The sequence below is a fragment of the Salvelinus alpinus genome, chromosome 7 (genome assembly GCF_045679555.1).
Source record: "Salvelinus alpinus chromosome 7, SLU_Salpinus.1, whole genome shotgun sequence".
NCBI classification, from domain to species: Eukaryota; Metazoa; Chordata; class Actinopteri; order Salmoniformes; family Salmonidae; genus Salvelinus; species Salvelinus alpinus.
This window is the reverse complement of record NC_092092.1, coordinates 69,173,230-69,200,273: the sequence shown is the minus strand read 5'-3', so window position 1 is coordinate 69,200,273 and position 27,044 is coordinate 69,173,230. Positions and strand designations below refer to the sequence as shown.

The window sequence follows — 27,044 nt, the reverse complement described above, 5'->3', positions numbered from 1 at the left end:
CGTCTATAGAACAAGTTTGCTATGTATCTCATACCTTGCAAAGTAGCTATTTTACTATAAGAGTAAGTTACACACTCATCTCAAATAATACAACTTTACGTGGTCATTAAATTAATTATATGATGAATATATTGGAGGAAGGCAGAGTAGAAGTAATGGCAGAAGGTAGGTAGCTAGGATATCGTATAATCAACCATAGAGCTTCCTGGACCTGAGACAGATCGTCATGGGAGGTCTTGGCCCGTCCAATGACGTGTTTGCCTGTGCGGTAGCTGTCGCTTAGAACAGTATTTATGTTTACCAGTCACCAGTCTGTCACAGTGACACTCCATTCCTGGCAACCGGCATCAGGTCTACTTTTAAAGAGGGTTTAAAAAAATGTGCGGGGCTCTGTTGGGCAGAGAGAGAAAGAGGCTACTAAAGAACTATTACCAGGCTTCTGCCTCAGTAGCAGGGAGAATGATAATCTTCTCCAGCCAGGTGTACAAGGAGTTCCCTGCCTTGTTCGACATTGAAAATCTCGTAAGTGAATCATCGCTGTAGGTTTTTGACAGGGAAACATACCCTTTTCATAGTGACAGAAACCAAGGAAAAATGTTAAAGGTTGACGTTGGAAGGTATTTAATTCAGTATTTCATGGATGTATCCAAAGCATTGTGTTCTCAGACAGAGGCTGCTGTGAGAGGGTGCTGGGTATAGGAGGTTTCTGGAGGAGCTCTGTTTGTTTACAGTCTGTCTGTTCACTTGGCACTCAAGCTGCTCTCTGCTCGCTTTCAGAGTTCACTCCAACAGGCCTCTGCAGACAGGAACACAGACAGGCCGTCAAGGTAAGTCAGATCCCTCCCTCTCTATTAAACAACCATTGATTCTCAAGAGTCTATAGCAAATTACGTTGACACATCTTAAACAAAATGTCCCAGACTCTTTGCTTTATGTGGAGTTTGTCAGGCAACACCTTACTCAGTGTACTGTATATATGGAGCGCTGTGCTCTGAGTGGGACAGCTGGAATAGCCGTGCCCTTGAGTGCTGTCAACTCAGCCATGAATCTCAGCCCCCCACCCACCTCTTCCACTGTGACCCGCTAGGGTAAATCTATACTTGTCATCACTCCTCACAGCTCTGTCTTCCAAGTGGGCGTACTGTACATTATAGCCTACTGTAACGGTATGGATACAGTCAGTAGACAACTGTTATCTGAAGAAGAGTTGTTGATGAGGCTCACATTCACAGCCTCGTACTGGAGAATTATGTTTCATCCCATGAGGAGGATTGGTTTGTGTGTGGACTACTGGTCATTTTAAAGACCCATTAGGAGGCATGCAAAATAACACTAAACCAAAGTTGATGATGTATGAAAATAAATACAAATGTAAGCAATTTACTTCTGGTCTATTTTGGTTACACTACCGTTCAAAAGTTTGGGGTCACTTAGAAATGTCCTTGTTCTTGGAAGAAAAGCTAATTTTTTGTCCATTTAAAATAACATACAATTGACCAGAAATACAGTGTGGACATTGTTAATGTTGTAAATAACTATTGTAGCTGGAAACGGCTGATGTTTTATGGAATATCTACATAGGCGTACAGAGGCCCATTATCAGCAACCATCACTTCTGTGTTCCAATGGCATGTTGTGTTAGCTAATGCAAGTTTATCATTTAAAAAGGTTAATTGATCATTAGAAAACCCTTTTGCAATTATGTTAGCAAAGAAAACTGTTGTCCTGATTTAAAGAAGCAATAAAACTGGTCTTCTTTAGACTAGTTGAGTATCTGGAGCATCAGCATTTGTGGTTTCGATTACAGGCTCAAAATGGCCAGAAACAAATAACTTTCTTCTGAATCTCGTCAGTCTATTCTTGTTTTGAGAAATGAAGGCTATTCCATGCGAGAAATTGCCAAGAAACTGAAGATCTGGTACAACGCTGTGTACTACTCCCTTCACAGAACAGTGCAAACTGGCTCTAACCAGAATAGAAAGAGGAGTGGGAGGCCCCAGTGCACAACTGAGCAAGAGGACAAGTACATTAGAGTATCTAGTTTGAGAAACAGACGCCTCACAATTCCTCAACTGGCAGCTTCATTAAATAGTACCCACAAAACACCAGTCTCAACGTCAACAGTGAAGAGGCGACTCCGGGATGCTGGCCTTCTAGGCAGAGTTGCAAAGAAAAAGACATATCTCAGACTGGCCAATAAAAATGTAAGATTAAGATGGGCAAAAGAACACAGACACTAGACAGAGGAACTCTGCCTAGAAGGCCAGCATCCCGGAATCGCCTCTTCACGGTATAAATTCCATAACAAATCTGCCGTTTCTAGCTAAAATACTAATTTACAACATTAATAATGTCTACACTGTATTCTGATCAATTTTTTGTTTTTTTAATGGACAAAAAAATGTGCTTTTCTTTCAAAATCAAGGACATTTCTGTGACCCCAAACTTTTGAATGGTAGTATAGCGTGTGTTAATGTGTGGCAAACTCAGGACTTAACCTATCTATCAGTGTCCACAGCTCAACCAGTGACTACAGGAAGAGGAGGAAGTCTGAGGTAGCAGCCCAGCAGCCCAGACCAGCCAGCACCCTGACCACAAGCCAGAGTACATCCAGCAGCCTGTCAGGGCCCAATAGCACCACCAGCCACAACCCAGGCTCCTGGCCTGTAAAATCTCCCCGTAGCAGCAGTTACAGCAGCGGCCTCAACTCCTCAGGACGGCCCTCTGAACCCCCACGTAGCAGCAGTTACAGCAGCGGCCTACGCAAGCCTGCGGCAAGCTCCTCCCCTGCCTCCCCCTCCAGAGCCAAAGGTAGGGCCCACCTCTGAATCTCACTGGTTTGGTAGAACTGAGAGAAGACAGATACTGAAACAGACAGCATCATCAGTTGCTTAGACTTATTTATTTCAATTTAAAAAGCAGTGTAACGTTTGTCTTGGAATGAGAAGTTTTAAAGTGTAGTGCATGCTTTGTGCATTAATCTATGAGTGCTATAGAATACTTTATTTCCTCTGTGTACTATTTCCTCTCTGTGGCTAACAACGGTCTGCCACTCAGCTATGTATAAACATTATATTCTTAATAGCTTTTTTTTATTGTGTGTCTCTCTAACCCCCCTCTGTCCTCAGCTCTTCCTGGCTGATTTCCACGTGAACCTTTTAATGTCTTCTCATGTCTCTTTCTTACCATGCTGCTCTTGGTGGATATACCTTAAGGTGGGGATATTAGCAACACATACTCAGCCCATTTCAGTTGTCCAGGTACCTCTCCAGGTCCCAACCACAATACCACACATGACTCAGTGTTTCCTTGTCTTAATGATGAGGCTGTTGACTGTGTTGAGCCTCCTGAGGGCTCTGATGAGAGCCCTGATGTGTGTCTGAAGAACGGCTGGCAGGCTCATGTCCAGAGCCAGAATGCCGAGGCCTGGAGCTCTGTCGAGGAAAAGCCAGCCTCTCCCAAACTCAAGTCCTGGAGCTGTGACGACCTCCTGGCAGAAGATAGAGGATGTCCGGGAGGTTCTGTAGGTTCACAGGTTCGCTCCGAGAGTGTAGACTTCCTGTCACGTGAGCAGCAGGGCAAAGATCACAGTGTCTGTGACAGCCCCCGGAGAGAGCGGACCCAGCACCACTCGGCCCACGATGCACCAGGCTTCCTCAAGCTGTACAAGAAGATGCACCATATCAACAGGCAGGGTCTGATAGGCTCCCAAAGCTCCCAGGTCATCTGCTCTGTGAAAGCCCGGATCCTGGAGTACGAGAGCGAGCTGCACAAGGACCGGCTGGCCGGCTGGAGGGGCTACAGCGAAGAGGTGCCCCAGGACATGGTGCACAACAGGATCTCTGAGTTCGAGAGCCTCATCCAGAAGTCTAAGTCCATGCCCAACCTAGGTGAGGGTGAGGCTACCCCGGGGGGCCCGTCCGGGAGGGGCAGCAGCCCCCAGCGATGCTTCTCCATCGAGTCCCTGCTAGACGAGGACCCCCCTGCCAGGAACCCCCCTGAGGGCCAGCCTCACTACCCCAGGATCAACGCCCCCACTACCAACAACTGTGTGCCCATCCACATCCAGATCACTGGAGACCACCACCACGTCTACCCCCAGAGACCAGCATCCCAGCAGGAAGTCTACTCAGACAGTGATCACGACGCCATCAGGTCCAACCTCAGTGACTTCATCCAGATAGAGGGATCTTCCTTCTGTAGTGAGAGTGACTACGACCGCTGCTCTCGGACGTCGTCTGAGAGCCCCTACGGCTCAGGCCAGTATCACCACCACCACCGTCATCATAACCTTAACCAGCAGAAGCACCTGGTCAGCAACTGTAAGAGCCGATGCCCTGCCTCTTACACACGCTTCAGCACCATGCTCAAACACGAGAGGGCCAAGCAGCTGACAGCCGAGGACCCAGAGTCAGCCCAGTCCAAGCTGGCCTTCCTTGTGAGTCCGGTACCGTTCAGGAGGAAGAGGGGCTCCCCTCCCCACAGCCACAGACAGGCCGTCTCCACTCGCAGAAGGTCCCCTCCCCGCTATAAGAGCTCCATGTATGAGGCTCTGGACGAAGCCCTGAGGGACATCTATGAACACATCCGGGCCGAGAGGAGGAGGGGCAGCCTGCCCGACAACAGAATCCTCCACAGGCTCCTAGACGAGCTGCTGCCAGACATCCCAGAGAGGAGCTCCTCCCTCAGGGCACTGTGCAGACGCAGCCCCAGCCCGGGACCCAGCCCCGTCCCTGGGCCCCAGAGCCTGGAGCAGGAGCAGCCATACCCCTCTCAGCCTGACGGCATGCCCAGCCCAACCTGCTACCAGCCTGAGTACAGCCGCCCTTCACACAGTGTCTCCTATCACCTCACAGACCCCAACAACAACAGCCATGTCTGTGAAGACGACTACTACCAAGGTGGATGGTTCTCATAAACACACCCACCAGTCCCCTCCCATCTCCCCCGACCCACCTCTTTCTCACCTTATGGGTCGTCGTGGAGTGTTGTAGTTTGAGTTCTTTCCATTTCCCTTCCTGTCCCCTGCACCACTACCATTCTCCAGCCATCTTCTGAGCATTGTTCTTGAGTAGTGACCTGTGAGTGGTTCCATCTTCTGGAATGTCTGAGAAGCATGATTCCCTCCAGCAAGTCACCCGCCCCCCTAACTCTGTTGTATTGATCAGGTCACTCCCCCTAACTCTGTTATATTGATCAAGTCACCCCCCTAACTCTGTTGTATTGATCAAGTCACCCCCCTAACTCTGTTGTATTGATCAGGTCACCCCCCCCCCCCTAACCCTGTTGTATTGATCAAGTCACCCCCCCTAACCCTGTTGTATTGATCAGGTCCCCCCCTAACTCTGTTGTATTGATCAAGTCACCCCCCTTATTGATCAGGTCACCCCCCTAACTCTGTTGTATTGATCAAGTCACCCCCCTAACTCTGTTATATTCATCAAGTCACCCCCCCCTAACTCTGTGTATTCATCAAGTCACCCCCCCTAACTCTGTTATATTCATCAAGTCACTCCCCCTAACTCTGTTGTATTCATCAAGTCACCCCCCCTAACTCTGTTGTATTCATCAAGTCACCCCCCCTAACTCTGTTGTATTCATCAAGTCACCCCCCCTAACTCTGTTGTATTCATCAAGTCACCCCCCTAACTCTGTTGTATTGATCAGGTCACCCCCCCTAACTCTGTTGTATTCATCAAGTCACCCCCCCTAACTCTGTTGTATTCATCAAGTCACCCCCCCTAACTCTGTTGTATTCATCAAGTCACCCCCCCTAACTCTGTTGTATTCATCAAGTCACCCCCCCTAACTCTGTTGTATTCATCAAGTCACCCCCCTAACTCTGTTGTATTCATCAAGTCACCCCCCCTAACTCTGTTGTATTCATCAAGTCACCCCCCCTAACCCTGTTGTATTCATCAAGTCACCCCCCCTAACTCTGTTGTATTCATCAAGTCACCCCCCCTAACTCTGTTGTATTCATCAAGTCACCCCCCTAACTCTGTTGTATTGATCAGGTCACCCCCCCTAACTCTGTTGTATTCATCAAGTCACCCCCCTAACTCTGTTGTATTCATCAAGTCACCCCCCCTAACCCTGTTGTATTCATCAAGTCACCCCCCCTAACTCTGTTGTATTCATCAAGTCACCCCCCCCTAACTCTGTGTATTCATCAAGTCACCCCCCCTAACTCTGTTATATTCATCAAGTCACTCCCCCTAACTCTGTTGTATTCATCAAGTCACCCCCCCTAACTCTGTTGTATTCATCAAGTCACCCCCCCTAACTCTGTTGTATTCATCAAGTCACCCCCCCTAACTCTGTTGTATTCATCAAGTCACCCCCCTAACTCTGTTGTATTGATCAGGTCACCCCCCCTAACTCTGTTGTATTCATCAAGTCACCCCCCCTAACTCTGTTGTATTCATCAAGTCACCCCCCCTAACTCTGTTGTATTCATCAAGTCACCCCCCCTAACTCTGTTGTATTCATCAAGTCACCCCCCTAACTCTGTTGTATTCATCAAGTCACCCCCCCTAACTCTGTTGTATTCATCAAGTCACCCCCCCTAACCCTGTTGTATTCATCAAGTCACCCCCCCTAACTCTGTTGTATTCATCAAGTCACCCCCCCTAACTCTGTTGTATTCATCAAGTCACCCCACCCTAACTCTGTTGTATTCATCAAGTCACCCCCCTAACTCTGTTGTATTCATCAAGTCACCCCCCTAACTCTGTTGTATTGATCAGGTCACCCCCCCTAACTCTGTTGTATTCATCAAGTCACCCCCCTAACTCTGTTGTATTCATCAAGTCACCCCCCCTAACTCTGTTGTATTCATCAAGTCACCCCCCCTAACCCTGTTGTATTCATCAAGTCACCCCCCCTAACTCTGTTGTATTCATCAAGTCACCCCCCCTAACCCTGTTGTATTCATCAAGTCACCCCCCTAACTCTGTTGTATTCATCAAGTCACCCCCCCTAACTCTGTTGTATTCATCAAGTCACCCCCCCTAACCCTGTTGTATTCATCAAGTCACCCCCCCTAACTCTGTTGTATTCATCAAGTCACCCCCCCTAACTCTGTTGTATTCATCAAGTCACCCCCCCTAACTCTGTTGTATTCATCAAGTCACCCCCCCTAACCCTGTTGTATTCATCAAGTCACCCCCCCTAACCCTGTTGTATTCATCAAGTCACCCCCCTAACTCTGTTGTATTCATCAAGTCACCCCCCTAACTCTGTTGTATTCATCAAGTCACCCCCCCTAACCCTGTTGTATTCATCAAGTCACCCCTCCTAACTCTGTTGTATTCATCAAGTCACCCCCCTAACTCTGTTGTATTCATCAAGTCACCCCCCCTAACCCTGTTGTATTCATCAAGTCACCCCCCCTAACCCTGTTGTATTCATCAAGTCACCCCCCCTAACCCTGTTGTATTCATCAAGTCACCCCCCCCCTAACCCTGTTGTATTCATCAAGTCACCCCCCCTAACCCTGTTGTATTCATCAAGTCACCCCCCCTAACTCTGTTGTATTCATCAAGTCACCCCCCCTAACCCTGTTGTATTCATCAAGTCACCCCCCCTAACCCTGTTGTATTCATTCTTGCAGGTTATTCATATTTACTCATATGATGTTGGTTATTTTTTCTCCCCAACATTAGTCTATGTTTATATTTATTTGTATGTATTTGTGTTATGATTGGAAGTTAGCCTCTTCACTCCGTGAGACGTGTTCACATTGGTCTGGTCTCCCATCGCTGTGGGCGACACCCCCATACACCAAAAACATATTTACCAGCCCTCTGGTTGACCTATTTCTGATAAACCTTTCCCGTCACCGAAGGCTAATCTCGAATCTGGAATGCCTTACCAGTCGGTACAGGCGATACAATGTGTGAAAAGAAATGTTTATAAGGCATTCGTGTGCTTGAGTCTTTGTCCACAGCTCAGTCAACATGAAGTTCACCACAGGACCTGTGTCTCCCCGCTACTCTATAGAGATGCAGCCGTGTGTGTGTGTCTTGTCTAAAAGCTTCTGTTAATAGACATAGCAGGGGGCATATGACTGGAGAGCAGCTGAGGTTGGCAGTCTAAAAAGGGTTCTGTGGAATGTTGGAATGGGGAGAGACAGAGACAGATACTCCTCCTATAAATGTGTTTTTCCTCAGATGAGAAATGGGTATGTCAATCTGTGTCTGCTTCATAGCAAGTAGTAGGATTATTTATGTCTGTATCCTGTCTGTGGTCTTGGCACAGCACATAGTGTATATTTTCCTACTAGTGGGAGAAATATCTAGTAGCTGTTGGGCTGATGATTGAAACTCCAGTTGCAGGACTATTGACCAGAGTATGCAGGCCCCCTTTTACTTGACATACTATCCCAAGCAAAGAGAGGTTTTCTGGCAGCAGTCCCCACTAAGACCACATCAGCACCCAGTGCTGACCTGCAGTATAAATACTAGTGGGTGGCAGGTGGCCTAGCAGTTAAGAGATTTGGGCCAGTAACTGAAAGGTTGCTGGTTCGAATCCCTGAGCCGAATAGGTGAAAAATCTGCTGATGTGCCCTTGAGCAAGGCACTTAATCCCAATTGCTCCTTTGGACTGAGTGTACAAAACAGGAACACCTTCCTAATGTTGAGTTGCACCTCCCCCTTTTGCCCTCAGAACAGCCTCAATTTGTCGGGGCATGGACGCTACAAGGTGTCGAAAGCGTTCCACGGGGATGCTGGCCCATGTTGACTTCAATGCTTCCCACAGTTGTGTCAAGTTGGCTGAATGTCCTTTGGGAGGTTGACCATTCTTGTTACACACGGGACTGTTGAGCGTGAAAAACCCAGCAACGTTGCAGTTCTTGACACAAACCGGTCCGCCTGGCACCTACTATCATACCCCATTCAAAGGCACTTAAATATTTTGTCTTGCCCGTTCACCCTCTGAATGGCACACATACACAATCATAGCTTTCACCTGGATTCACCTGGTCAGTCTATGTCATGGAAAGAGCATGTGTTCCTAATGTTTTGTCACTCGGTGTAAGTCGCTCTGGATAAGAGCGTCTACTAAATCACTAAAATGTCAATTTCCATCCAGGGTGTTTGTTTCTGCTGGATATAAATGTTGTTGTTTGGAGTCATTGAGAGAGACAGGCTCGCTACGGAAAATATAACTGGATACAGTTGTATGGCACCCTATTTCATACATATGGTCTACGTGCCTTAAAGCGAGCTGTAGGGAATCCAGGACAGTACAGGGCTCTATACCTTTCTAAAGTGGGGAGTGGTGAAGTTGAGTCTGTTTCCCATACCATACACTAAGTTAGATAAGTGTTTAGATTTGTTCTGTAGTTTTATTTTGATTCATCACATTATTTAGCTAAAAGACCTCTTTTTGTTCCTCTCATACCTTTGCCATCGACTCCTCCCTTGCATGTTAAGTGTCTGTAGGGACTGTTCCTCTCTGTTCCTCACTGTGGCCTTCTCTCCCTCTCTCACAGACCAGGAACCCGCCAGGGGCCACTCTTACGCTGATGGGGGCCGCCACACCCCCCAGATCAGGATGCCAACCCCTGAAGTCAGAGAGGTAAACAATTATATTTGGCCTCCGATTTACATTTTACACTTGTACTGAACACTGATAGAGGGATGCCATGATTGATTGTTTCTTTCCATGCCCTCAACGGAAACAGCCAGCCAGAGCTGTATATGACTTCAAGGCACAGACAGTGAAGTAAGTACAGATCAAACCCAACGTTTGCTAGTATTTCAGATGAAGACAACAATGACACCCCTCAGCCATGACGCTAATGGTCCATGTGTTGTGCAGGGAGCTGACATTCAGGAAGGGGGAGACGGTGTACATCATCAGGCAGATTGACAACAACTGGTATGAAGGAGAGCACCGTGGACTGCTGGGGATCTTCCCCATCTCCTATGTGGAGGTTAGTGTCTGCTCTCTAATCTCCTCTTTCATCTCTCTTCTCTATCATCTCTCCTCCATTCCTCTCATTCTCATTCTCGCATCTCTCCTCTCATCTCTCCTCTCCCCTCTCCTCTTTTTCTCTCTCCTCTTCTGGCTGTCTCAATGTGGGTTTTCAATGCACAGTATTGAATCATTTGAGTTCATATTTGTCCCCTATCCTGAACCCACAGCCTATCTCTCTCTCTTTATTCTTTAGAAAATCCCTGTCTCTAAGAGGCAGCAGCCAGCCAGACCTCCCCCGCCAGCCCAGGTCAGAGAGATTGGTGAAGCAGTGGCTCGCTACAACTTTAATGCTGACACCAACGTGGAGCTCTCACTGAGAAAGGCAAGAGCCTCTCCGCTGTCACCGCACAACTTTGACTCTCAAATAGTCTGACTGTATATAGTTCTCATCCCCTCAGTGTCTACAATTAAACTGACTTTTACCTGTGTGTGTGTGTGTGTGTGTGTGTGTGTCTGACAGGGTGAGAGGGTGATTCTGCTGAGCCAGGTGGACCAGAACTGGTATGAAGGGAAGATCCCAGGGAGCAACAAGCAGGGCATCTTCCCTGTGTCCTACGTAGATGTAGTGGTCAAGAAGTCCCCCACTGCCAAGAACCCCGCCCACCACTACCTAGAACCCTCTTCTTTACCCCAGAGCCTATCCGCTGACAGGATTCACCCTGTGGGTTCGGCCAAGGTACGATGACCCCACCGGACCCCACATAACCTGACCCAAATGGCACCCTATTCTGTATATAGTGCACTACTTTTGACCAGAGCGCTATAGGCCGTGGTCCAAAGTAGTGCACCGTATAGGGAATGAGGTGCCATTTAGAAGGCACACAAAATATCCACTTGGCAATTACAATCGACTGTCAGACTACCGGTCTATATGGCTCGTGAATATACTGCATGTGTCTTTTAGTAAGTGATCGGTTTTGAAGAGAGGCGTACTGTAGCAGAGTACTTTGTCTCAGTTAGAACATTCTAGAACTAAGGGTGGTCTTCTCAGCTGTCTTGTTATGCATATATTAGCATTAGGGAGCTGTTGTCCTAGTGTGACAATAGGACACGCTTCTAACACCAGCCACCAATCCATCAGGTTTCTAACACCAGCCACCAATCCATCAATCAGGTTTTTTACACCAGCCACCAATCCATCAGGTTTCTTACACCAGCCACCAATCCATCAGGTTTCTAACACCAGCCACCAATCCATCAGGTTTCTAACACCAGCCACCAATCCATCAGGTTTCTAACACCAGCCACCAATCCATCAGGTTTCTAACACCAGCCACCAATCCATCAGGTTTCTTACACCAGTCACCAATCCATCAGGTTTCTTACACCAGTCACCAATTTATCAGGTTTCTCACACCAGCCACCAATCCATCAGGTTTTTTACACCAGTCACCAATCCATCAATCAGGTTACTTACACCAGCCACCAATCCATCAATCAGGTTTCTTACACCAGCCACCAATCCATCAGGTTTCTTACACCAGCCACCAATCCATCAATCAGGTTTCTTACACCAGCCACCAATCCATCAATCAGGTTTCTTACACCAGCCACCAATCCATCAATCAGGTTTCTTACACCAGCCACCAATCCATCAGGTTTCTTACACCAGCCACCAATCCATCAATCAGGTTTCTTACACCAGCCACAAATCCATCAATCAGGTTTCTTACACCAGCCACCAATCCATCAATCAGGTTTCTTACACCAGCCACCAATCCATCAATCAGGTTTCTTACACCAGCCACCAATCCATCAGGTTTCTCACACCAGCCACCAATCCATCATGTTTTTTACACCAGTCACCAATCCATCAGGTTTCTTACACCAGCCACCAATTCATCAGGTTTCTCACACCAGCCACCAATCCATCAGGTTTTTTACACCAGTCACCAATCCATCAATCAGGTTTCTTACACCAGCCACCAATCCATCAATCAGGTTTCTTACACCAGCCACCAATCCATCAATCAGGTTTCTTACACCAGCCACCAATCCATCAGGTTTCTTACACCAGCCACCAATCCATCAGGTTTCTTAAACCAGCCACCAATCCATCAGGTTTCTTACACCAGCCACCAATCCATCAGGTTTCTTACACCAGCCACCAATCCATCAGGTTTCTTACACCAGCCACCAATCCATCAGGTTTCTTACACCAGCCACCAATCCATTAGGTTTCTCACACCAGCCACCAATCCATCAGGTTTCTTACACCAGCCACCAATTCATCAGGTTTCTTACACCAGCCACCAATTCATCAGGTTTCTTACACCAGCCACCAATCCATCAGGTTTCTCACACCAGCCACCAATCCATCAATCAGGTTTCTGACACCAGCCACCAATCCATCAGGTTTCTTACACCAGCCACCAATCCATCAGGTTTCTTACACCAGCCACCAATCCATCAGGTTTCTTACACCAGCCACCAATCCATCAGGTTTCTTACACCAGCCACCAATCCATTAGGTTACTCACACCAGCCACCAATCCATCAGGTTTCTTACACCAGCCACCAATCCATCAGGTTTCTTACACCAGCCACCAATCCATCAGGTTTCTCACACCAGCCACCAATCCATCAATCAGGTTTCTTACACCAGCCACCAATCCATCAATCAGGTTTCTTACACCAGCCACCAATCCATCAATCAGGTTTCTTACACCAGCCACCAATCCATCAGGTTTCTCACACCAGCCACCAATCCATCAGGTTTTTTACACCAGTCACCAATCCATCAGGTTTCTTACACCAGCCACCAATTCATCAGGTTTCTCACACCAGCCACCAATCCATCAGGTTTTTTACACCAGTCACCAATCCATCAATCAGGTTTCTTACACCAGCCACCAATCCATCAATCAGGTTTCTTACACCAGCCACCAATCCATCAGGTTTCTTACACCAGCCACCAATCCATCAGGTTTCTCACACCAGCCACCAATCCATCAATCAGGTTTCTTACACCAGCCACCAATCCATCAATCAGGTTTCTTACACCAGCCACCAATCCATCAATCAGGTTTCTTACACCAGCCACCAATCCATCAATCAGGTTTCTTACACCAGCCACCAATCCATCAATCAGGTTTCTTACACCAGCCACCAATCCATCAGGTTTCTTACACCAGCCACCAATCCATCAGGTTTCTTAAACCAGCCACCAATCCATCAGGTTTCTTACACCAGCCACCAATCCATCAGGTTTCTTACACCAGCCACCAATCCATCAGGTTTCTTACACCAGCCACCAATCCATCAGGTTTCTTACACCAGCCACCAATCCATTAGGTTTCTCACACCAGCCACCAATCCATCAGGTTTCTTACACCAGCCACCAATCCATCAGGTTTCTTACACCAGCCACCAATTCATCAGGTTTCTTACACCAGCCACCAATTCATCAGGTTTCTTACACCAGCCACCAATCCATCAGGTTTCTCACACCAGCCACCAATCCATCAATCAGGTTTCTTACACCAGCCACCAATCCATCAGGTTTCTTACACCAGCCACCAATCCATCAGGTTTCTTACACCAGCCACCAATCCATCAGGTTTCTTACACCAGCCACCAATCCATCAGGTTTCTTACACCAGCCACCAATCCATTAGGTTACTCACACCAGCCACCAATCCATCAGGTTTCTTACACCAGCCACCAATCCATCAGGTTTCTTACACCAGCCACCAATCCATCAGGTTTCTCACACCAGCCACCAATCCATCAATCAGGTTTCTTACACCAGCCACCAATCCATCAATCAGGTTTCTTACACCAGCCACCAATCCATCAATCAGGTTTCTTACACCAGCCACCAATCCATCAGGTTTCTCACACCAGCCACCAATCCATCAGGTTTTTTACACCAGTCACCAATCCATCAGGTTTCTTACACCAGCCACCAATTCATCAGGTTTCTCACACCAGCCACCAATCCATCAGGTTTTTTACACCAGTCACCAATCCATCAATCAGGTTTCTTACACCAGCCACCAATCCATCAATCAGGTTTCTTACACCAGCCACCAATCCATCAGGTTTCTTACACCAGCCACCAATCCATCAGGTTTCTCACACCAGCCACCAATCCATCAATCAGGTTTCTTACACCAGCCACCAATCCATCAATCAGGTTTCTTACACCAGCCACCAATCCATCAATCAGGTTTCTTACACCAGCCACCAATCCATCAATCAGGTTTCTTACACCAGCCACCAATCCATCAGGTTTCTTACACCAGCCACCAATTCATCAGGTTTCTCACACCAGCCACCAATCCATCAATCAGGTTTCTTACACCAGCCACCAATCCATCAGGTTTCTTACACCAGCCACCAATCCATCAGGTTTCTTACACCAGCCACCAATCCATCAGGTTTCTTACACCAGCCACCAATCCATCAGGTTTCTTACACCAGCCACCAATCCATTAGGTTTCTCACACCAGCCACCAATCCATCAGGTTTCTTACACCAGCCACCAATTCATCAGGTTTCTTACACCAGCCACCAATCCATCAGGTTTCTTACACCAGCCACCAATTCATCAGGTTTTTTACACCAGCCACCAATCCATCAGGTTTCTCACACCAGCCACCAATCCATCAGGTTTTTTACACCAGCCACCAATCCATCAGGTTTTTTACACCAGCCACCAATCCATCAGGTTTCTTACACCAGTCACCAATCCATCAGGTTTCTCACACCAGCCACCAATCCATCAGGTTTCTCACACCAGCCACCAATCCATCAGGTGTTTTACACCAGCCACCAATCCATCAGTTTTTTTACACCAGCCACCAATCCATCAGGTTTCTTACACCAGCCACCAATCCATCAATCAGGTTTCTTACACCAGCCACCAATCCATCAGGTTTTTTACACCAGCCACCAATCCATCAGGTTTCTTACACCAGCCACCAATCCATCAATCAGGTTTCTAACACCAGCCACCAATTCATCAGGTTTCTCACACCAGCCACCAATCCATCAATCAGGTTTCTTACACCAGCCACCAATCCATCAATCAGGTTTCTTACACCAGCCACCAATTCATCAGGTTTCTCACACCAGCCACCAATCCATCAATCAGGTTTCTTACACCAGCCACCAATCCATCAATCAGGTTTCTTACACCAGCCACCAATCCATCAATCAGGTTTCTTACACCAGCCACCAATTCATCAGGTTTCTCACACCAGCCACCAATCCATCAATCAGGTTTCTTACACCAGCCACCAATCCATCAATCAGGTTTCTTACACCAGCCACCAATCCATCAATCAGTTTTCTTACACCAGCCACCAATCCATCAATCAGGTTTCTTACACCAGCCACCAATCCATCAATCAGGTTTCTTACACCAGCCACCAATCCATCAGGTTTTTTACACCAGCCACCAATCCATCAGGTTTCTTACACCAGCCACCAATCCATCAATCAGGTTTCTAACACCAGCCACCAATTCATCAGGTTTCTCACACCAGCCACCAATCCATCAATCAGGTTTCTTACACCAGCCACCAATCCATCAATCAGGTTTCTTACACCAGCCACCAATTCATCAGGTTTCTCACACCAGCCACCAATCCATCAATCAGGTTTCTTACACCAGCCACCAATCCATCAATCAGGTTTCTTACACCAGCCACCAATCCATCAATCAGGTTTCTTACACCAGCCACCAATCCATCAATCAGGTTTCTTACACCAGCCACCAATCCATCAATCAGGTTTCTTACACCAGCCACCAATCCATCAGGTTTTTTACACCAGCCACCAATCCATCAGGTTTTTTACACCAGCCACCAATCCATCAGGTTTTTTACACCAGCCACCAATCCATCAGGTTTCTTACACTTGCCACCAATCGGTATAGTTTAGTCTAACTCAATCCTTGATAAACCCACACTGTACACACACAGAGTGTCTATAACTAAAGGGCCATAGGTTGAGCGGAAGAGATTTGTGATGCCGACACTATGACATTCATTGTAGAAGCCTTGTTTTCCAATAGCCTGTTTAATAGAGACCTCTATGGGTGGGAGGGCTACCAGCTGCTGCTTCTCCAGTAAGTTGTGCCAGGCCCAGTTCACATTTCACACTTCATCCACAGACTTGGCAGCAACAGGGCAGGCTGCATTAGATCCTTGGGAAGTCCCAACCACATTGAAGTTGATATTTTAAAATGGTTAAGGTAAAGATTAAGGTTAAGGTTAGGTAAGGGTTATGGTTAAGGTAAGGATTAGGGTAAGGGTAGGATTTAAAGTTAGGGTTCAGGATAAGTACCAGGGTGGGAAATTAACGCCAGCCACCAGCCAAATGCTGGTAGATTTTGGCATTGGCTGGTAGAATGTCTATGTTTACCAGCCACATTGACGGGTGGTCACAGAGCATTTGACTGGTAGAATGTCTATGTATACCAGCCACGTTGACGGGTGGTCACAGAGCATTTGACTGGTAGAATGTCTATGTATACCAGCCACGTTGACGGGTGGTCACAGAGCATTTGGCTGGTAGAATGTCTAGTTTACCAGCCACATTGGTGGGTGGTCACAGAGCATTTGGCTGGTAGAATGTCTATGTATACCAGCCACGTTGACGGGTGGTCACAGAGCATTTGGCTGGTAGAATGTCTAGTTTACCAGCCACATTGGCGGGTGGTCACAGAGCATTTGGCTGGTAGAATATCTATGTATACCAGCCACATTGGCGGGTGGTCACAGAGCATTTGGCTGGTAGAATGTCTAGTTTACCAGCCACATTGGCGGGTGGTCACAGAGCATTTGGCTGGTAGAATGTCTAGTTTACCAGCCACATTGGCGGGTGGTCACAGAGCATTTGGCTGGTAGAATGTCTAGTTTACCAGCCACGTTGGCATGTGGTCACAGAGCATTTGGCTGGTAGAATGTCAAGTTTACCAGCCACATTGGCGGGTGGTCACAGAGCATTTGGGAGCATTTTCTTCCTCCAATCCAAAGACCACATGTAAAAAAAAAACGTGTGTGTGTGGCAGCTCTGGAGGAGAGAATCTCAACGCTACAGTGGTGAAAGGGGAGTTGGATACAGGATTTTCTGGGATTGATCTTCATTATTTATTTTGGGTTAAATTTGGGCATCGACTAGCCGCTGCTGGTAAGGACGTCCCAAGGATCTCGGATACCACTAACCCCCAGGTAAAGCCTCTGTATCTTTAGCACCAGTCTCTTTTCTGTGTCAGTGACCTCAAATAATCTGACTGGAGCAGAGTCAACATTGGTAAATAGATTTCAGAAACAACAACAGTCTCTGTCCTATGCATTCTGACCTGGCCATTCCCCTCACTTATGTTCTGCCGTATGTTTCTGTACTCTCTCTCTTTCTCTCCCAAGTCATCATCCACGCGCCCTCGCTTCAGTCCACCATCGCCTTCCCTCTCCTTCAGGACACCCCGCTCCTCCTTGTTCCCATCCCCCTCCCCAAGTACCCAGAGGGCCCACCTGCAGGCTGTCACCAATGATTGGATAAACCTGACCCTGGGCCTATCCCCTTCCTGCACCCCGGCCCCCACTCCACCCCCGTACCCTAACAGCAGTCTGCTGGCCGACCTGGAGGCCCTCAGCACCCTGGTGTCCCCCTCCCCCTATCCAGCCCCCAGCCATTGCCTGGTTTCCCCCTTCCCAGCCCCCACCTTGGGAACCGTAACCTCAACACCACGCAGCCTCACCCCTTCCCTCAGAGAGGGCCACTTTATCCCCATCACCTCCCCCAAGGCTCCCATCTTCCCCTGCTCCCCAGAACCCAGACCCTCCCCACTATCCTCCCTCCCCACCTCTGGCGGCACCTCTTTCACCTCATCACCCATCTCTCCCATGTTTGGGAGCCCCAAGTATGGCAGCGTGGTCGACTTGTCTCGGATTCAGAACAACACTAGCATCAAGCCCATTATAGACTCACAGCAGGAGAAACCGTTCGACCCCTTCTCAGACACAGTGGCCCTGTCGCCCACCTCACCAAAGGCCTGCAGTCCCATCGATCTGGTGGTGTACGAGCCCAGTGACTGCCCCTCTCACAGTGACCACCCATCTCAAAGCTACCCCCTGTCTCAAAACTACCCCCTGTCTCACACCGACCCCCTGTCTCACACCGACCCCCCATCTCAACTCGAGAACATAGTAGAGCTAAATCAGTTTATCTCAAAAGAGATGAATCAGTTCATGGAGGACTCCACTAAAGACCAGGTAGTGGACCAGGAACAGGAAGAGGACCTTTGTGAGGAGCTGGTGTCCATCATTCAGGGGGGCGACCAATCCAAAGGGGAAGAGTTTTACAGACAAGCATCAGACGTGACAGAGGAGCTTCCCAAGCTCTTCATAGAGGAGGAGCCTACTGAGAGCAGGAAGATGACCCCACCTTATAATACCTTTACCCCTGTGTGTAGAGATGGGGCAGAACAGGACAAGGTAGAGTCCTCCCTGGTGTGATCTGTGTGTCCTAACCTGACACTGCTGTGCAAACATTTTTGCTTCCACTAACCCTACATGAACTTTTTTTAAATTTGAGGCAACTTTTTCCAACTGATTTTTTTTCTGAGAGCCGGATTCTGAGAGAAACGGATTCTTGTTATGTCTGGTTAGCCAGATTGTTATTTCTGGTTATTTCTGGCTTATTTCTCTCAAAAGATAACTCAGATGGGGCTGTGTGTGTAGCCCATAACACACTTTTCCTTTTGGTCTCTCTGTCACCAGGGTTCCTCTGTATGCCTCACCTCCCCTCCCTCCCAGCAGTTCACCATCCCCACTCTCTCCACCTCACCCAAACCTTTGTCTCCCCTCATCTCCCCCTGCACCACCCCTCCACTTCCAGGGGTGCTACACTCTCCCCCTCCCTACAACAAACAGTACCCCCGCCTGGAGCCTAGGTCCTCCAAGGTCAAGGTAAAGACCAGGTGCCTGTGTGACATCATGTCATGACAACTAACTCCTCCCCTTCCCCTAATTCTCCTCTCTAACATTGACATACTGTAACGTCCTCGCTAAGTTACTGACTACTCCTTTAACCCTTACTTCACTCTATTCACTGTGGTACTGATACTGTCATTAGTTTCTAGTTCTGTTTACTTCACACTGTCATCTTTGGTCAGTACTGCTATTGGTTGGTTCATAGATACAGTACTATGTTACAATACTACTGTAACATGCTTAGTCTAGATAAATGAATCTATGAAGTAGATGCGTAAAGTAACCAGCATAGTGGGTCAATTTCCGCAACAACTACGAGCGTTTGGTCCCGTACCTATCACACTCTAACAGCGTGAAGCGAACATGTGCACATGCGCAGATACTGTGTTTGACTTTGTGAGAGCGAAGTCTTGCATCTCGCTCATCTCAATATCTGCAGTGCTGCTCTTGGTAACGTAATTTCTCTAGCTTTAGAAGCTTTCCTTTCTCAACCCTGGCTAGGGTTGCACATTTTGGGGAATATTCAAGAGGTGGAAACTTTCCGTAGGAATTAACGGGAATATATGGGAATTAACGGGAATATATTGGAATTTATGGAAATGTATGCAAATTAATATTAATACCATTTAAATGTAGATGTTTTTTCCATTGGAAATATTTACCATATCACATGGAGACAGAAACATAAACCTTTTACCTTGTCATAAGTAGACATAATTGCAAATGATTAAATCCTTCCAATATACATTTTTTAAAACTATATAGTTACGAATTGAACTTTAATTAAATGTGTTGACTCTTCACATGGGATGATTTCACTGAACAACAAAATAAAGAGAATATTGAATGATCCCCAATGATCCATCGCATCTCCCAAAACCGTTTTCAACATACATCTGTAAAATGATAGTCTAGAAACTACAGCTTTGGTTGTCTTCCTCTCAGGCTTCCATGTCTTCTCCCTGGATCTCCTCAATGTCCACCTCTTGAACATCAGACTCTGAGGCCTCATCTTCACTGTCACTTTCCAACCTTGTTGAGGATGGCTCATTGTCAGGCTCAAAAAGCCTAAAATTTGCCCTGATGGCCACCAACTTTTCAACCCTTGTATTGGTCAGCCTGTTGCGTGCTTTGGTGTGTGTGTTCCCAAACAAGGACCAGTTACACTCTGAGGCGGCTGATATTGGTGGGATTTGGAGGATGATGAAGGCAACAGAAGAAAGAGCCTCAGATCCACAAAGTCCCTTCCACCAGGTGGCTGATGAGATATGTTGGCACGACTGCCATATTGCATCTCCATCCCAAAGCCCTTGCTTAGAAGTGTACTTTGCCAGACTGCCAAGAACCTTGCCCTCATCCAGGCCAAGGTGGCGAGACACGGTAGTGATGACACCATAGGCCTTGTTGATCTCTGCACCAGACAGGAGGCTCTTAACAGCATACTTGGGGTCCAACATGTATGCTGCAGCATGTATGGGTTTCAGGCAGAAGTCTTCACGCTTTTTGATGTATTTCAGAACTGCAGTTTCCTCTGCTTGGAGCAACAATGAAGTGGGCATGGCAGTACGGATTTCTTCTCTTACATCTGCAAGCAAAGTCTGAACATCAGACAGGATGGCATTGTCTCCCTCAATCCGTGCAATGACTACTGCTATAGGTTTCAGGAGTTTCAGGCTGCTTACCACTCTATCCCAAAATACATAATCCAGGAGGATCCTCTTGATGGGGCTTTCCATATCGGCAGACTGTGATATGGCCATTTCTTAGAGATACTCATTCCCCTCCAGGAGACTGTCAAACATGACAACACCACCCCAACGGGTGTTGCTGGGCAGCTTCAATGTGGTGCTCTTATTCTTCTCACTTTGTTTGTTGAGGTAGATTTCTGCTATATGTGAAGGGCCATTTCTGATGGCCCTTCACACACCTAACCATTTCCTTGGCTCTCTTGTAGAGTGTATCCATTGTATTCAGTGCCATGATGTCCTTGAGGAGCAGATTCAATGCATGAGCAGCACAGCCAATGGGTGTGATGTGAGAGTAGGACTCCTCCACTTTAGACCAAGCAGCCTTCATGTTCGCAGCATTGTCTGTCACCAGTGCAAATACCTTCTGTGGTCCAAGGTCATTGATGACTGCCTTCAGCTCATCTGCAATGTAGAGACCGGTGTGTCTGTTGTCCCTTCTGTCTGCACTCTTGTAGAATACTGGTTGAGGGGTGGAGATGACATAGTTAATTATTCCTTGCCCACGAACATTCAACCACCCATCAGAAATTATTGCAATACAGTCTGCTTTCTCTAGGATTTGCTTGACCTTCACTTGAACTCTGTTGAACTCTGCATCCAGCAAATGAGTAGATAAAGCATGTCTGGTTGGAGGAGTGTATGCTGGGCGAAGAACATTCAGAAATCTCTTCCAATACACATTGCCTGTGAGCATCAGAGGTGAACCAGTTGCATACACAGCTCAAGGAAGACATTCATCAGCATTTCTCTGACTACGTTCCTCCATTGAGTCAAAAAAACTTCTGATTCCAGGAGGACCATGAGCTGTTGCTATCGATAAGGTGTCTGATTCATAATTTTCACCTCGATAGAAGTAGAGGGACTTTTGTCAGAGGTTACTTGTTGTGAGCGCTAAGGGAACTTTATGCACTTGGCCAGATGATTCTGCATCTTTGTTGCATTCTTCACATATGATTTGGCACAGTATTTGCAAATGTACACAGCTTTTCCTTCTACATTAAATGCAGTGAAATGTCTCCACACATCAGATAGTACCCGTGGCATTTTCCTGTAAAGATTAGAAAAAAATGAGTAAAAAAACCCAAATACAATTCCATGTACAGATAAATAGTTAAGCAATTAGATTAAACAACTCGTTTGTAAGGTAAATGTTTTCAAATTAAACATGTATGGAAACAGGTGAATTAACACTCCTCAGTTAGCAGGCTCATGCAAGCTAAAACCCACATGGTAGCAAAAATTAACTAGCAGAAATTGTTAACAAGTTAGAAATGATTTAAACACACTTTGCTGTAGGCAACTATTTCCTTGTTAACAAAAAATCATGTATGTCATATAACAAATATTCACCCCACCCAGTATTGTAATCAAAACTTACCAGAAAGCATGTAGTCCTTGGCTCAGACAGTGAAGTAGTGTGGGGTCAATAGCATCTCATGAGTGTGCAAGATCTTGAGAATCAGCTGTACATGTGATGGAAGAGTGCACTGCACTGTGGATGGAGAGGGTTGCAATTCCATTGAATTGGGGATAGTTTAACCAAAATATGCCACAAGACCTAGAATTTCCTTATGTGTATCCCACAAAAAAGGTTCACTGATATAAGCTAACTTTTTTTGATGTATTTAAGCAAAATTCCCCACATTCCCGGGCTTAACTTCCCATGGAAAATCTCCGAAAAATGTGGTATATTTACCGCAAAGTTTCCGACCCTTTGCAACCCTAACCCTGGCTGACGTACGAAATATACTGCTGCTTCATACAAAGCTGGGAGAGAGAGATCACCAAAGATTGTTACATTTCAAACTTACCAAGATCGATATGCTCTGGTTTAATGCCCAATATAATTTTCTAGAAATAGTGTTTAACTTTGATGACAGGTTTGGTTGCCCAGTTGTTCCCTGTTAATCCCCTGGTATGTCCTTTTGTGTGAGTGTGTGCGTGATCAGAGTGTAAGTATGTTTGAGTACTCTTCTCTAATTGTAACTCCTGGTTGTGGTTCTTTCAGCCTGTAAAGCGTGAGGTTGTTGTTGTGGGTAAGCCCCCTCGTAGCCCTGTGATGTCTCGGAGGTCCTGCGGCTCGCCCAGTAGAGCCCAGAGCTATTCCCCGTCTCATAGGGTAGGGCTGCTACCCACTATGCACCTTGTGTGACATCATCGTACGTTTGGGTTACTAGGAAACAAAGTCCTCTCTTTAAAGTTAATGCATCCCTTTTTTACTATCCATATTTCATCAACATATCTACCACATAATATACAACACTCTCACACATATGGTCTGTAAAAATACAACCTCCTAGATATGAAGAGATTAATATCTAGGAGACAACAGATATGTTAAGAATGGCCCGCTGTAAGCAGAAGCATGCCAACCATGTCATCAAACACCAGAGGAATACCTTCAACTTTAATTCCTGACCGTCTGTCCAGTGTGCATTGCAGCTAGGTATTGTGTGGGAACAGGAATCCCCAGTTGTGTCTGATGATCTGACAATGGGTCCCTGTTTCCCTGTGGCAAAGTGTGTCCCAAAGAGCACCCTATTCCCTATAGAATGCACTACTTAGGGAACAGGGTGCCATTTGGGATGTGACCTTAGTGTCTGGTTTTTGGAGTGTGCTCCCTTGACAGCATCGTCTGTGGTTTTACTGCATGACTGACGGTTTAATTCAGGAGAATGGAATGGACTCCCCCTTTGACCCATAATTGTCTTCCCAACCTGTTAGTGTGGAAGCAAAACAGTCAATGCTTGTGGACTTGCTGCTTGCTAGGATGGCTTGTGTTAGCCTGAGTGCCAATCTCTTTGTGCTATCAGGCCAACTCATTGTCACTCATTGTTGGCAAGAGCACAAACTAATCTGGGACCAGTCTAGGCTTGTGTGCTGTGGAATAGGTGGACGTTAGGAATGAATGTTAGGATCTGAAATGCTTCATTGCTCACTGTCTTCTATTCTGTCTCTGAGGGATGTTGAATAAATACTGTGTACCTCCCAGGAAGGCCTTAGTACCCAAATCCCCTTCAACCAAGCAGAGTACAGTCAGCTCTTTGTCAGCATTGTGGTTCTAGCACATTAATTAAAGCAAAGATGGTTTTGTGTTGGCTCTGGCACATTGTTGCTACAGTGCTGGACGCTGATGGTGGTAAAACATACGGCAGAGGAAGACAGATAGAAACATGACATGCCTACTGTATAACACTGCATTTCTCTTCTCTCTTCTCAGCGGCCATTGTTTACCCAAGATGCCCTGAATTGTGGTGGAGAGGCGTAAGTCTATCTTCTATTTCCACAACGATTTATTTCCCCAAATTGACTGTTAAAGCTATATAGAGCTTTGAAGCTTATTTGAAGTTAAGTCTCTGATTGAATGTGTCTAATTTGTATTATAAACTGGGTGGTTCGAGCCCTGAATGCTGATTGGCTGACGGCCGTGGTATATCAGACCGTATACCACGGGTATGACAAAACCATTTCTTTTTACATTTCTAATTACGTTGGTAACCTGTTTATAATAACAATAAAGCACCTCGGAATTTTGTGGTATAAGGGCTGTGTCCAGGCACTCCGCAACATAAGAACAGCCCTTAGCTGTGGTATATTGGCCATATACCACACCTACTCAGGCCTTATTGCTTAAATAAGCAGTAGCAATGTGTAAATGAATCTGATGATGTGACTGTATAATCCTCACTGATGACAGTTATTATGGTCTGTAGGTTCCAGGTCCTGTATAACTATGCTCCACGTAATGAGGATGAGTTGGAGCTCAAGGAAGGAGACGTTGTTGATGTGATGGAGAGGTGTGACGACGGCTGGTTTGTAGGTAGGTCCGACGTTGTATTTATTTGCTCTATTAATATCCAAAAGATATAGACATTAATTATACAATAATTCCTGTGTAGGGGCTCTGCATGGCCATTGCCCATCCCTGTTCCACCAATCATTCAGAGCATTTAAAAGTTGTACTACTTAGCTGCTGCCAACAGATGGCATCCCTCTCCTTGAATTGAGTCATTAAACCAATCAGTGCTCTGTGGAAGCTGTCCTTTATTTAGATGTGACAGTAGTCACATCTCCTCAGCCATTGTTCCATAAACAAAAACATAATGCACTACTCCACTGAAAATGCTTGTAACGAACTATATCGTTGAGATATTTCCTTTAATACCGATATATGTTTGTTATTTTTCAAGGCACATCCAGAAGAAGCACGTTTTTTGGAACCTTTCCTGGAAACTACGTGAAGCGGCTATAACCTTTTCATACAGAATTCTCATGATGTCCAGCAAAACCGCAGTGGTTGTATAACTCAGTGGGTGAATAACCAATATATTCAGACGGCACAAAAACGTTACATTCATCTATGACTAGTTATTTTCATTAAAAAAAAAACTTTTCCAGGAGTGACAATGCATTTACTAATTTGATGAATGGGAGAAGATATGAACCCAGTGGCCTTGAAGGAATATATTTCATGTTTGATTTAAGGGTATTCTACTCTACTAACTGTGATGATGTCTCAGTTATACAATGGATGCAACAAATAAGGTTGAAAGCAGATTTGGTCATAAACAAATGTTAGTTATTCGTGCGTAATGAGAGTTATTTACAGTGAAGGGATGCCTTATAGACTAATGGGTTTCACAATAATGAAGTAACCAAGTGCCCTATTTACCACGTATTTATTTATACATAAATATATATTTTTCTTGTTCTGGAAGTACTCTATAATTGATTATGCTAATTTACATTAGGAGATTGTATTATTAAAATTTTTGGAGAGGGGATGTCCTCTTGCTTCATACACTTAAAGTGCACAGGACCTGAGCTTGGATCTGCACAGGCAGGCAAAAAGAGATGACAGTGTTGTTGTGTTAGTTTTATACAGGCAATTAGGGTTCCTCCTAAATGCATCCGTTAGCACATGGCTTTGGACAGACACATAGTTAATGTATTCAGGCAGTTACCTCTGACTGGAGCTAATGTCTGTTGACTTGTCCGGTTTTGTTTTTCTCTCCTGACATTCCTATAAGTATTAATAAAAGGAAAGAGAAGACTTTTATGTAATTGGACAATATATATTTTTTAAAAGCAATGTCTTCTTTTTACAACTAGGGTAGAGTGATCTGTTATTTAAGATTGTTCTTTAATATATGATCATTTTACAATATTCTTTTTATTGTGAACTGTCAAATTATTTGAAATTATTTAAATATCTTAGGGACAACTCACCTGCCACAAATCCTGTATAAAAGTGTTAAACATATTTGATGTAATTTAATTTACTATCTGGATGCATTCAACTGACTCCAAATCAGCTTTTGATTTATGCAATAACCATTCTCCCAAATACCTGCCTTTCTGTTCTAGAACACAGGGCAACAACATGACAGAAGGATTGGAAGTGATGATGTTGTTGATGATGACATGTAATAAAGTCACCATGTAACTTTGTGTTCACCACTGCCTAAACACTCCATACCGTATAGTCTGTCCTGTACAGTGTATGTCCCTGTGATTAAAAACCATCCACTGCCTCGATCAGTCATCAGCATGTATTTCCATTTCTTGCATTATTTCAGCAATAGCAGGTATGCCGGAGAGGGGCATAACTTTGCAAACTAGCATTTGGTCAACATGTGAAGTCATTGTCTAAGGAAAAACACTAGCAATATCAGCAAAAATGAGAGAAATATGAAATGTAATTGTATATAATCAGTACATCAGAAAGTCTGTAGGAAGTATGTACTGTAAGTATACACAAACACAGTGAACTATTGATATGGTGATCAAGGATCTACATCAAGGAGGTGTGAGGAATATGGACATGGCGTCACCTATCTCTGGTCCAGAGCGTTAGTGCGACTTGCTAACACTGGGCCTTGAATGCTCAGCGTTAGCAAACCACTCAACACCATGTCTGCAATACACAGTCACCACCCTTCCAATACCTGGAGACCACCTTCTCCCCACGGGACACAGGATGAGGTGTGGAGGCACATTCACCCTCAATGACAATATGTCTGTTTTTTCTTTCTGTAATATTGATTATCCAATAAATTCTGCCTGAATGTTTCCCTTCCTTTGTGCTCATTGTCTGAGGATTTTATTTCTCTGTATTATTCTTTAATAATTTTAGTCCTGCAATCAGCGCAATATTACCATGGTAATAACATTACCACTGACACAGTTAGTGTGCAATGTGAAAAAGGTCCACCACAATTCTCCATTACAGTTCTGGTATTGTGAAAATAGCCTGTTATTTCAGCTCTCAAACGATTGGCTGTTTAAATCAATGTGAAACCAGGCTCATCCTGTAACCTACTGCAGTAGCTGCTGGCCCGATCCTCACAGCCTGCCTACTATA

At 45.8% G+C, this 27,044-nt stretch overlaps 1 protein-coding gene across 13 annotated transcripts in view; it reads left to right on the top strand.

The window, feature by feature from the left end:
- sorbs2b (sorbin and SH3 domain containing 2b) overlaps nucleotides 1-26,752 on the top strand; it is a 113,195-nt gene extending 86,443 nt beyond the window's left edge. For 8 of the 13 annotated variants that reach the window (XM_071411417.1, XM_071411416.1, XM_071411415.1 and 5 more), the window contains 14 exons: nucleotides 778-827; nucleotides 2,510-2,811; nucleotides 3,216-4,901; nucleotides 9,500-9,585; nucleotides 9,692-9,732; nucleotides 9,829-9,943; nucleotides 10,181-10,309; nucleotides 10,448-10,663; nucleotides 17,364-18,434; nucleotides 18,720-18,908; nucleotides 22,689-22,799; nucleotides 23,901-23,944; nucleotides 24,394-24,500; nucleotides 24,871-26,752. In XM_071411417.1, coding sequence (XP_071267518.1) covers nucleotides 778-827; nucleotides 2,510-2,811; nucleotides 3,216-4,901; nucleotides 9,500-9,585; nucleotides 9,692-9,732; nucleotides 9,829-9,943; nucleotides 10,181-10,309; nucleotides 10,448-10,663; nucleotides 17,364-18,434; nucleotides 18,720-18,908; nucleotides 22,689-22,799; nucleotides 23,901-23,944; nucleotides 24,394-24,500; nucleotides 24,871-24,932 — 4,209 coding nt within the window. In that variant the 3' untranslated portion in view covers nucleotides 24,933-26,752. The remainder of the gene's footprint in view (nucleotides 1-777; nucleotides 828-2,509; nucleotides 2,812-3,215; nucleotides 4,902-9,499; nucleotides 9,586-9,691; nucleotides 9,733-9,828; nucleotides 9,944-10,180; nucleotides 10,310-10,447; nucleotides 10,664-17,363; nucleotides 18,435-18,719; nucleotides 18,909-22,688; nucleotides 22,800-23,900; nucleotides 23,945-24,393; nucleotides 24,501-24,870) is intronic. The other 5 variants (XM_071411419.1, XM_071411422.1, XM_071411420.1 and 2 more) reach the window with 5 other exon arrangements.
- Nucleotides 26,753-27,044: the final 292 nt, after the last annotated feature.